Below are 12,980 nucleotides of genomic sequence, written 5' to 3'. Positions count from 1 at the left end.
ATAATTATCAGGTTGGTATATGTTACTAGCCGCGTCATATCAGTGATCTTTCTTCGGCCCGCCGATGTTCGTTTGAGATTTTAACTATGGAATGGTAACCGTGCGATATTCATAAGAATTCAGATGACGGAGCATTAGATGGAAGGCAGGGAATAGACGCAAACAATTGATAATAGGCTTAATATAAAAGTGTTGCATATCTTCCGAAACTCAACTAATATTATCTTTGCTATACCAAAGAGTGTGTTATGTCTGCGAATGTAAAGTTCCGATCGCGAATTGATGGCTGTTGAGGTCAAGTAGTGGTTTGTGTCGTGCGTGTTTGTGAGAGTGCATGAGGTTAGGTGAAAATGCAGTGTTTGTAGTAAGACTTCGGCTTCTAGATAATGCAGTCCATTGTCTGGACTGGGAGACTTTTGTCTCGAGCGTTGTGGAATGGCTTGTCGAATTATACGAACTGCGGTGAACAGAATCTCAGCAGAAAACGTGAATCCCGAATAGTGTCTGCGGTGTGTGGTTTTCCAAAAGAACTTTCTCACGCCAAGTTTAGGAAAGGACAGTTTGGTGATGATGCCTACTTTACTGCAAAGTACAAGTCTGCGGAGGTTATTGGTGAGTATGTACTACATAACGTGTTGCGTTATCGAGGACCTTTAACGCCGAGGGTGTCGGTGATCGATATGGCCCGTGATTGAGTTTTGTGTAAGTTCTGCCGACTTATGCTGATCTCTAAAGATTGTTATCTTGAAGAAATGTTTGGCTTCTGTAATCAGCCGACTAAATACTTGTCTCGTTTACTGATTACTGAAGGTTGTATATTTCAGCGCTGAAAGAAAGGTAACAAAATGATTTATCCTCAGCTTAAAATTTAGATTCACGTTAAAACCAATCACGCCCTCGTTGTAGCAGTAACGTTTGCTGTTAGTTAAATTAGTACAGTGAATAAAATGTTACGTCAATCATTGCGCTAGAACTCAACGTAAACATAGACTTTGTCGGTGCGTTTGAGGCAATAGTCTTACATCAGTTGACATCCCATACAGTGTGGTTCATGAAAGACATTCACTGATCGCTGTAGCCTTACCCTGAACGAATCACACGCCTTGTACTTCTGGGGTACCGATAGTATGGGTTTAAACTACTCACAGGTCATGGGCGCAGGTTCACTGCGTGTCCACTACCACAATTATTCCCATAATCTAACGTGGTTAAAATCGTAATTTATGCGTTAAGTGACAGTTTGCTATTTGTATTGTCAGTAAGATTGTACACCGCCTTTAAGCACCCCTCACCCCTTCTCAATTTGTTCATTAACGGCGTTTCAAAACAGTGGGTTACTTCAATGACATTCCGTCTCTTGCGTTATTCAACAAGCGCAGTTAGTCATATTGTTGAGTAATTGGTTCTTTTCTATAAATCTGTATTTAACGCACCGAACCGTTTATTGAGTTGCCCATTCATTTGGGCTGTGAGAGCAGATTATTTTCACTCTGTAACGCATAGTGTTCACTATAGAGCAGAATTTGAAATACGTAGTACTGCTAAACGCGAAAGAAGAATGAATTGCGTTCTCTGTAGTATATGTAGGTATCTACTACATCTAACATAAGAAATGATGCATGTATATGGGCAATTTTTCTTACTATAAAGTAATACTCCTAACAAAAGTGTATATGACAAACATTCTGGTGTTAAAAAGAAAACCATTGTGTTTACAAACATTCAGGTGCCAGTTAATACAGTTAACTAAAAGTCTCTCTCTCTCTCTGTGTGTGTGTGTGTGTGTGTGTGTGTGTGTGTGTGTGTGGAGGGGGGGTGGGGGTTAAGCTTACTTATTGTTTGCTTTGTGACTGAATGGTTATTTTCTCAAACATGGCGACATGTGTACCATAAATAGTTCTTGAGATGCAGATAGATAAACTTCTGAAATGCTGTTCACAAAGTAATTAAACTGTACATTGAGATCAGTGGAGTGAAAAGTGCTGCACATTTGTACACATGAAATCATTGCATTTTCCTTTATTGGCAACTCTGCAATTTGGGATTCACTACATTTCATGATCCACAAGTTAATGGCTGTTGATGAGATATTAAATATCATTTGTGGATTGTAATTCTTAAAAAAAAGTCATATCTTTTTTAGTGTGTATCTGCTCTATTCTGAACAGGCAGCCTATTACAAGGGTGTGCAGATGAAGCCAAAATTTTATTTACTGTGTAATTAATAGCTGATCTTGTAGTGTTTCTGCTAAATCACTTTCTCTTTGCACCTCTGCTTCTGAGTTATATTCTCAATCAGCTCAGTTTATATACTTCGGAAAATTTTATTTTACAGTGAGAATTGTTTAACGTCATGTTTTGAGCTGGTGATTAGCTTGAGGAGGAAAATTACTATACTGCTTATCCTGTATTCATTTTCTCTAAGTAAACTTAAATTGTGCAACAGTTTTCCCAATCATCTGTTGATTATATGATAGTTAAAATAATGAATTTTTCACACTGCAGCAGTTTCTATGCTGATAGTATATTTCCTGACAGATTAAAGCTGTACTTCGGACGTGGACTTAAACCCGCTAACTTTTACTTTTGTAGGTAAGTCCTCTAGTGACAGATCTACTCAAGCTCAAATCATGACCCACCAGTACTTCATCTCCTACTTTCCACATTGGGTCGACAGAAGCGTCCGATCCCACGCGTCGGCTTTGACCCGTGACGTAAGGGTGTTGTCGTGTGTGACGTCATGACGGCGCGGAGTTTGGTTTGAGTGTGGCTGTCTCCAGTTCTGTTTTATCTTATTTTATTTACTTTTCTGATCTGTTCGTTCTATCTCGTGAGATTTTTTTTTAAATTTAAAAACACTTATTACTTATTTTAATTATGTTTCCTCGAATTTCTGTTTTAGTTTATTATATTTATCTTTCTGATCTGTTCGTTCTATCCCGTGAGATTTTTTTTTTAAGACAAAAAACACTAATCAGCTACTGAAGCATCTTTATCTTCTGTGGGTTGCAGGGGTTACGACCCCTGGGGAGGTGGGTGGGTATTCATGCATGGCTCTCTTCACTTACACGTTGTAGCTATGCAAGGCGTCTAAATTTGCTTATATTTAGTTTACCCCCAACCCAAAACACCCCATTTCCCGCACTTGTCCCGTTAGTGTCATTAGGCTTCTTGTGGAAAGTGTGTGTGTTTGTTTTTGTTTCCGCCATATTTGTGACGTCATGGGTCAAAGCAGACGGGTGGGATCGGACGCTTCCGTATTTCCTTCCACATTTCACAAAAGTTCTCCTGTGAAACTTGCAACATTAGCATTCCAGGAAGAAAGGTATGCTAGTCCTGTAAATTCAGTGGGAGAAGTGTGAAGTATGGAAGGTACTGGCAGAAGTAAAGCTATGAGGATGGGTTGTTAGTTGTGCTTGGGTAGCTCGGTCAGTAGAGAATTGCTTGCAAAAGGCAAAGGTCCCAGGTTTGAGTCCCAGTTTGGCACACAGTTTTAATCTGCCATTAAGTTTTGTATGATATTGGAGTTCCTGGGACTGCACTCTGAAGGTGCTGCCTTCACATAGTGATCTTGTCTTGACATTTCTGCAATATTTCTGGCAGTCATCGAGGACAAAAGCTTCAAGCCCATTCTGTTTCCATAACGTGAAAAACGGTATGTTTGTCTTTCACCCCAGGTGTATTGAAGTCAATGTAGCATGCAGATTTGATTTGATGTGACTCAGCTCATTGTATCACCAGCTTATGTCACTTTCCCTTCTGTCATTCCAGATGTGCAACTATTTTAGGGAGCTGCAACATAGCTCTAATTATAATTGATAATTTTGTTTATACTGGATGATAAACAGTTAAACAAGAGACTAGAAGCGCATGAAATGTGGTGCTACATGAGGATACTGAAGATGCTTAGATGAGATAATGAATGGAGAGGAACTGAACTGAATTGGAGAGAAGAGAAATTAATGGCACAACTTGACCAGATGAAGGAATTGACAGGAAGTATCCTGAGATGTCAAGGAATTGTCAGTTTTGGTAAATGAGGGAAGTTTAGTAAAAATTAAAGAGGGAATGTAGGCTTTTACTACAGTAAGCAGGTTCAAATGGATGAAGGTTGCAGTTGTTATAGAGATGAAGAGGAATGTACAGAATAGGTCAGAGTGGAGAGTGAAACAGAACCACTCTGTGGACTGAAGACCACCAAAACAATAACTTTTTTAAAAAGATTGGTGTATTTACAGTGCAAGTATTTTTCTTTGCAAGCTGCTAAGGATTTTATATAAATACTAATGATGATTTCAGTTTTGTTTCTTATTAGTAAGTGGTGATGAAAATACTCAATTTCCAAAGTCTCGAAGCTTTCAGCTCCTTAAATGATACAAAGTTTGCTTAATTTGGACAGGTTTCTTCCTGCATTTTTAATTATAGTGACTGTCTCGTTTGTCTTTATCAGTGAGGCAGCATTTGTTGCATCTGCCTTATTTAACGCATAAAACACGACATGAAATTGTGAAAATCTATTTAATGAATTTGTTGAATCGATCATTAAATTAAATCAAATTTTGAAAATGGTGTTCTGTAGTTGTTGCTGGCACACGCTGGCATTTCAGAAAGGCCTTGACACGGCCATTCTTTGCTTGGAAGATGAATACATATTGAAGTTTTCACTGTTTCGAAGTTTGATATCAATGTGTTCCAAGTGAGGAAACCTTGACTGTAGTATTAGATATCAACAGAAAACCCGAAAGGTCCGATAATTAGGCGCCCTTGTTATGTTTCTAATAGTCCGTTTCATGACCCGATAGGGAGGCGAGCCTGCCCCGGATCGAATCCGTCTCGCGGATTAACGACTATGGCTATTTAGCCGGCCGGTCTGTATATGTGGCTTTTAGGCACACATCCAACTAGGTGAATCGCGGCCTGGTACCCATGTCCCTCCTCAAATACACGATTCGAAAACATTTAGAAAACGTTCTCACACTTGCATATGAGATCTATCCAGAAACAATGTGCTACACTGCTCCTGTCCCTGGTGGAAAAGGGTGGTGTCAGGAGGAGTATCCGATTACCATCTGTCATCAGCTTTGCCAGAACACGTATAACTGTGTCGATCCTGTAGAGAATGGTACAAGACGAGCAGAAAAAGTAGTCTCGTTCCCTTCGGAATATCACAGCAAGGCAACGCCTTATCTTTGACTGCAAGATGCTGTATTTGGAGCTCTCCTTTCTCGCTTTAAGAATGTGTCTTTGTTGCAAATTTGCTTGATTGGCACTCTTATCAAATTGAAGGAAGGGTATTACGCGCGTAGTGTCATTCGTAACTACAGCAATGACTTGCCCTTGCGACGTAAAAATTCTACGACAGCGCAACTAAATTTTGCGTTTTGGAATTGGTTTCCCTTTAGTTTCTTCCTAGATAGTTTTTCATAGCTTAGAAGTGATTCTATTAAACACTGTGAATTGTAGGGAACTAAAGGGTTTCGTCATACGCTGGCTTAGTGTAGTTGTGGAGGGGCATCAGGATAACACACTGAGGTGACTAAAGTCATGTGATAGCGATATGCACATGAACAGGCGGTAGTATCGCATACACAAGGTATAAAAGGGCAGTGCATAGGCAGAGCTGTCATTCGCACTCGAATGACTCGTGTGAAAAGGTTTCTCACAGGAATTAACGGATTTTGAACGCGGAATGTTGGTTGGCGCTAGACACATGGAAAACTCTATACCGGGACTCGTTAAGGAATCCAATATTCCGAGATCCAGTGTCATGAGCGGGGCGAGAATACATTGCAGGCATTACTCTCACCATGGACAACGCAGTGGTCGACGGCCCTCACTTAACGACCGAGAGCAGCGGTGTGCTGACACACGAGCAACGTTGCGTGAAATAACAGAACTACATGTGGGACGTACGACGAACGATTCAGTCTCCCTTTTGGTTATTATATCCGTCCTGCGATAATCCAAGATATCTCCTCTTCCCCCCCCCCCCCCCGCTCCCCCACCATTTTAGGATTTATAGAAGTGATCTTCACTGCACTGGAGTTACGAAAGTGTTTGTTCTTCTGTGAAACACAATATCTCCAACCTTGATTTCCAGTTGCTGTTTTTTCTTACATAGTTGACCTCGTCAACTGTTGCAGAATAGTTCTCCTAAATTAAATTAATTCTATTATGAAGACGTAAACGACAGAACATATGTATTACTCTATATACTACTTATTTCTCTTGTTGAATTTATTCTTTTGTGGTAAATCATAATTGCTGATATTTTGTGTGTAATTACGATGTAGAATTTAAATTTTTTGGCCGCAGCCCGTAGCTGTTTCCATTCGATCCTGCGCTAAATGTATGTGCGGATGGGTCTGCTGGTAAGAAGAACGGACCTGGGACAGCTTACTCGGCCGCTTACTAACCCCCACACAAAAGCAGAAGCGTCTTGGAGTCGCTTGAGCCAGCCAGTTCGTCAAACCGGTCCTCATACGAGGGCGAGCCTTTAGAACTGCCTACACGCCTGCTGACAAATTTGCTCGACACATACACTTAACTGAAACGATCTTTACTATCGTTCAGTTGTTCGTACAACACTCATTTTACTGTTTCCGGTTGAAGAAGCGAGCGATCCAGGCTATAGTCTTAAAACTGAGGCGAGGTAGATGATCTGTAATGGTTGGTGCAAGTCGGGGGAGAGTTTGGAGTTTCTAATGGGTGTGGCCAGTCAGAATGGAAAATAATATTAATACTTGCGTTCAGTATTATTTCCAACAAGAAGTGTGCGTTTTCCAAGATAACCCCCTCCTCACATGCCTAGGAGATGTCAAAGATTGGCTTGATGAGCATGAGGCTGAAATAGCTCGCCTTTCCTAGCCTCCACGAGCAACGGATTTAAATATTGTCGAACCACTGTGATTCATGTTGAAGGGGGAGGAGATAGCTGAGCACTCTTTACCCCCTTCAGGATTCTCCTAGGAATTGGAAACATTTAAATGTGAAAGTGGTATGAAATGGCATTGATTACTATTTAGTATACATCCCCAGGATGATTCGGGCTGCTTTGAATAGCAAGGAAGGCCCTACATTGTTATAAGAAACGAGTGTTCATATTTTTTTCTGACCGTTCGCGTATACCTTCACTGTATCAGCTCCATCCAACTGCTGATATTCACCTCGACGAAGTACTGAACTGTTGTAAAATGGTGTGTGGAATCTCGTTTTTGTGAATCCTTTGCTAAGCGAGACACGTGATTGGCAGAGAGTGTATTCGCTCATGTTTTTCTTCCTTCTGGTGTGTTTAGTGCCATCCCAATTCATCGTCCATGAAAAGGCTTCGCAACCGTTCATCATCAGATCGACGTCAAACGTATCATCTACTAGAATATTTCCACTCTGCAGCGGAGTGTGCGCTGATAAGAAACTTCCTGGCAGATTAAAACTGTGTGCAGGACCGAGACTCGAACTCGGGACCTTTGCCTTCTACCATCTACTAGTCTTGTTCTCGCAGATCTCTTTTCTTGCCGCTCTGTTTTTTGAGCTGTTTCTTGTTTAGGTCTCCGTCCTATATTTATCTCGTGTGGTAACAGAAGTGTTTAAAATGTTTGGTACATCGTAATCTCCTCGCCCATGTACATTTTGTACAAATAATTCAACCAAATTTAGTCGTAAGGGAAGAAAAAGCAGTTTTTCACTTTAGCAGCACCTTCGATAAAGAGCAGCGCGCATCATTTACTTGTTAACTCTCACTTAAACTGCTTTCTCAATTCCGTAATACCAAGGAGACTGTACAAGCCGTATTTTGATTTATAAGAAACATAAAAAATGATAGGCCAAGGCATTTGTCTCTCTCACATGTATCACTGTTAACAGTAATTGTTACTCTTACTGACGAAGCACTTTCGGCGCGGCATGTGTAGTTCTCATGTCTACCAATAAGACATGGAGAAAGTTAATGCCAACCGTATTTTCATCTGTGAAAGTTAAATATTCATCAATTTCAAGACGGGCTAGTAACAGCATAGTCTAAGACAGTTAATCTGCATGGTTCGTTGACATAGCTGTTGGCTAAGAACTTGCGCTCCGCAAATAGCTCCCTTTACGACATAGCTCACTATCCGAGATATTGCCACTTTACCGCTGCTTAGCTAATGTCATGAAGCGTCTTGGTGTCCCTTAGCACTGGTGAAACACCTTAAGAAAAGTTTGGCATGCGCATCTTGCAAGAGAGATTTGCGCCATTTGTTGACGAACAAAAAAACCAGCGGCAGATTCGGCTTGTGTCCTTAATGGCAAGTGAACAGCACCGTCTTATGGTTTTCTCTCTGTTTCGTTTTTGATTAGACGGTTAATCGCGTTTCGTGCTTACATCTGAATACTTTTGTTCGGAATCTCTGTTTTCAGGCCGATAGTATTTTTTACAGTATTTGGCACTTTTCGTCAACCACAGTATGCAAAACATTTTTCCTCCCACCGTAGCTAAATTAGAGAGTAAACACTATCTCAGATGGGGAAGCGGAAGCAATCGGCGGCCGCGAAGTTTTTGTAAGAGTGCGCCCAGCCTTCTCCTGAAATCACGTGGAGCCTCAGATAAGATAGGCAGGTGGAACTGCTGCTGCACAGTGAAGACTGTCAAAGTTACTTAGGAGTTTAATGCATGGCATTGTGATAAGAAGCAAGGAATAGACAGTTACATGTTAAGAATTAGTAACCAAAACAAATATTGATGTTCCATCTTAAAACTTCATATAATTAATTAAACTTCATATTATGGTGTGCCCCAGGGAAGTGTGTTGGGACACTTGCTGTTCGTGTTGTCTATTAATGACATTGCAGGCAACATTAACAGTAACCTTAGAGATTTTACAGATGATGCAGTTATCTATAACGAAGTACAGTCTGAAAGAAGCGGGATGAATATTGTCATATCTTGATAAAATTTCAAAGTGGCACAAAGATTGGCAACTTTTCGGAAATGTAAAATTGTACGCTTCACAAAATGAAAAAAAAAACATACTATCCTATGACTGTAATGTCAATGACTCATAGTTTGAATCGGCCAACTCATAAAAGTACGTGGGTATGACACTTCGTAGAGATATTAAATGGAATTGCTATATACGATCAGTGGTGGATAAAGCAGGTGGTAGACTTGGTAGAATACTAGGGAAATGCAGACAGTCTACGAAGGAGATTGCTTACAAATCACTTGTGCAACACATTATAGGATATTGCTCGAGTGTATGGGACCCGTACCAGGTGGGACAAACAGTGGATATTATAGAGAAGGGCAGCACGAATGGTCACAGGTTTGTTTGACCTGTGGGAGAGTGTCCCAGAGATGCTGAAGAAAGTGAACTGTCAGCCTTTTTAAGAGTGACGAAAACTATCCTGAGAAAGTCTACTATGTTTCAAGAACTCTTAGAAGTATACTACAGCCCCCTACATATATCAGAATCACATCTTTTTGGGAGACAGTGATTGACTTTTTGTTTGTACAGGGTGGGCTAGAAGTCACGATCGGAAATGTTTAACGTTATTGTGTTGAAACAATAGCAACATGAAAGGCAAATAGGAACATGAAACGACTCTCTAGCTTTGGAAGACATTGTATTTGACAGGAAGATACATTCAAGACTAGACTAACACAGAAATGAATGTTCTTATAATAGGCTAACACAGAAACGAATGTTCTTATACACTACATACATATTTTAAACTTTCTCTCTATGCTGAACTTCGTTCTCGGCGCTGAGTTGGATTCGCTGCCATATGCGTCTGCTTGCCCGGCGCAAATTTTCGCGAGTGATCATACTCAGTGTTGTCTTTCGCCCAGATATACAAAAATGGCTCTGAGCACTATGGGACTCAACTTCTGAGGTCGTCAGTCCCCTAGAACTTAGAACTACTTAAACCTAACTAACCTAAGGACAGCACACACATCCATTCGAACCTGCGACCGTAGCGGTCGCGCGGTTCCAGACTGTAGCGCCTAGAACCGCTCGGCCACTCCGGCCGGCTCCAGATATACACAGCACATTCATCACTCATCATAACCTTGCGGCGAGCCACTAATGTTGGAAAAGCTGCAAGTAACTGTTCGCACGAATCACATCGCGTATTCGTATCATGATCACTTAATTCATAGATACTGTCAGGTCGAAATAAATGGTAACCTTCCTTCTTCACCCAATGACGCATAGAGGTTTCGGGAATATGCATCTCCGCCAACTACTTGATTTTGCTGGGGAACGAAACAGTGACTCATTTAAACACCCAGTGATTTCAGTATCGTTGTCATATTTCTTGGGTCTTCCACTGCATTGTGCATCTGTCACAGACCCACTTGTAGAGGCTTCTCTTTTCAGTTCCTCAAAATTAGCCTCCCTTGGGATTCTTTCTTGAACCGATTAAAAAAAATTGTCCCTGCTTCCATCGTATGCCTCACCCTTTCGTTCCTTTCATGCACCCGTGCGCTAAGGAGACATTCTTCTGTTGTGACTGCGTGTCTCCGTCATTATAACACAAATGTATACAATAGTATCACCACAGACGGTGTCATCGTGGTAGCAAACGGAACACGATCATATTCCATAGCATTCGCCAGAACCACAAGCAAAACAACACGATCACATGTCATATTTTCATAGAGGGAAACTGACATTGCTGTAATTGGAGTGACCTCTACCAGAATAAAGACGTGCTACGGGCAGACATTACTGTATTTTGAACCTAGAATAAACTTACGGATCCATGAACCGCCGAACTGTGTGTTAAGTTACTTTGAATACCTTCTGAGCATGATTTCTAGCCTACTTTGCACATTGAATATTTTCATTAGTGCAATTACACAAAAGTTTTATATTGTTAACCATAATCAGAACTGTCAAGTCTAGGCATTTGGGCTAACAAAAATAACTTTTCATACCAATTGAAGCAGCATCAGGATTGTCTCAGGGTAATGTATTTTCAAATTAGATAAAACGCTAGGTGCAGTTACAAACTAAAACAAGAGACTACATAAAAAATCTGGAAAGAAAGTTTGATGTAACGGGATAAACAGATACACCGGCAACACATCGCATAAGGCGGCTCATATCTTCAGCAGGAAAAAATTTAATGTCGCTTTTAAAACAGCCAGTAACCCGAAATCTAAAATTCGCCCTACTCTTTCAAGTAAAAGTACGAAAAATCCAGGAGTCTACAGAACATAGTTCCAGACTGGCCGAGTATTCAACATGCGTTTTATTAAAAAGCATTCGTGTGCCGAGAACGGGGTCTACACACTGAAAAGGAGGGACATAACACCGGACCTGTCAAAGAAAATGTCCAAATTTTACATGCAGTTAAGCAGAGTAGACATCGTAGAAGACGTTACTTTTATACAGCGAAAAGGAGGAAACATGTAAGTTCCTCAGTGGAGAAAATGAAGCCGCTGATACCCTGTTGACCGCGAGGAGGAGTCCTTCCAGCGACGTCCTCAGAGTGTGGTTGTCACCTGGCACGCTGTGGGGCTTGAACGCAAGCACCACCCAGTTTTCAAATGACGGTACATTCTATTCCATGTTTATTATGGAACTGATGTTTTTATTAATGTTGTCACAGCACGCACCATCAAAACTTACTTATATTAGCCTACTGAATAACCTTCGTATTTCTTGAAGATTACATCACCAAAAACTTCTACCTTGATGATATCTCGGCGTATCGTTTTGGTACTGTAATTCATCTTTAAATCCCATTTGTTTCGACGTCTTTTATAGAGACATGGGTTCTTAAAGCTTTTTTAAAGAAATCTTTTAATTAAAATGGAATTTTTAATTAAGCTATGGCTGTAGACTCTTCCAACTATGCGCCCAGACTTCTCTCGTCTGCGCATAAAACATGGGGTAATTTTCTCCCGTATGACACCTACATCCTGCGACTTATCCAGTCTGACAAACGTTGCTTTGATCCCATCCTGATGCTGCTTCAGTTGATATGAAAATTTTCATTTCTATGCTATCCCGTGGCGTATAGAGCTGATAAAGTAGATTATTATCATTATTATTATTGTTGTTGTTGCTGCTGTTATGACGATGGCCAATCGCGGCTGATACCGCTTAAATAGTATAAATCTTTTGCCTCAGTGAAAATATTAAATGTAAAAACTTTATACAGTTATTTAAAACATGTGTGTGCTTTGCCTGATGTTGAATAGGCTTGTGCATTAACAGTCGATATTCACAAGTCAAAACTGTTAATTTACACTTGTTGTAAACATTTCGGACAATAAACGCATTAACTCGTTATGTTGTCATTTGTACCTTGTCCTTTGGAATGTGTTGCATATACATTGCCTGAAAAAGAAAATACGCACCCAGAAGAGAAAGGAGAAGCGAAACTTCACAGGTTCAGTGTGTGTTTGTTATTGCGGTGCTTACAAAATCGACTAATATTTACGAATAACTTGGCAGTATGAGCCATCTTGTAAGTATGATGCTACACATCCTCTGGTCTGGATGCGTGTGCTGATTCGTTCGGGCCGTCAGAGCTCCCTCAATAACTGCCACATTAACCCACGCAACGGCTCCCCGCCGTAACGCCGGGAATAACACCGCTGCACCTTACCAGAACGTTGGAAGAACGGGACCTCACACCAGGTCGCCGCCATACTCTCCGACGATGGCCCTCTGGGGTAGTGTAGAACTGCTATTATCGCTTAACACAATGCAGCGCCATTAATCAGCAGTCCGTGCTTCCTGGTTACGCCGCAGCCCGAATGCAGCCGTTTATGCTGTGTTAACGGCAACCTACGCATGGGATGGTAATTCCCTGGTCCGGCAAGTGCTGCAGGATCTCAGGGTACTTTGCAGGGAGTCCATTACTTTCTCTCGGATGACAGGCGCAACAGTGTATCACGATGTTCTCGGTGCACAATACGCTGATCTTTCCTTGAGGTGCTCAGATGTGGTCGACAGGAGCCTTGTCGAGGAGTATGCGTACCCTGG

The 12,980-nt window shown here is 41.1% G+C and overlaps 1 protein-coding gene across 1 annotated transcript in view; it reads left to right on the top strand.

The window, feature by feature from the left end:
- The first annotated feature begins 257 nt into the window (after window positions 1–257).
- The window catches only part of LOC126124773 (protein phosphatase PTC7 homolog), a 104,075-nt gene continuing 91,352 nt past the window's right edge, over window positions 258–12,980 (top strand). The window contains exon 1 of the mRNA XM_049915119.1: window positions 258–612. Within this exon, the coding sequence (XP_049771076.1) occupies window positions 387–612 (226 nt within the window). The 5' untranslated portion in view covers window positions 258–386. The remainder of the gene's footprint in view (window positions 613–12,980) is intronic.

Source organism: Schistocerca cancellata, unplaced genomic scaffold (assembly GCF_023864275.1).
Source record: "Schistocerca cancellata isolate TAMUIC-IGC-003103 unplaced genomic scaffold, iqSchCanc2.1 HiC_scaffold_426, whole genome shotgun sequence".
In the NCBI taxonomy this organism is placed as follows: Eukaryota; Metazoa; Arthropoda; class Insecta; order Orthoptera; family Acrididae; genus Schistocerca; species Schistocerca cancellata.
The sequence above is the reverse complement of the archived record's forward strand: the minus strand, read 5'-3'. Positions and strand labels throughout refer to the sequence as shown.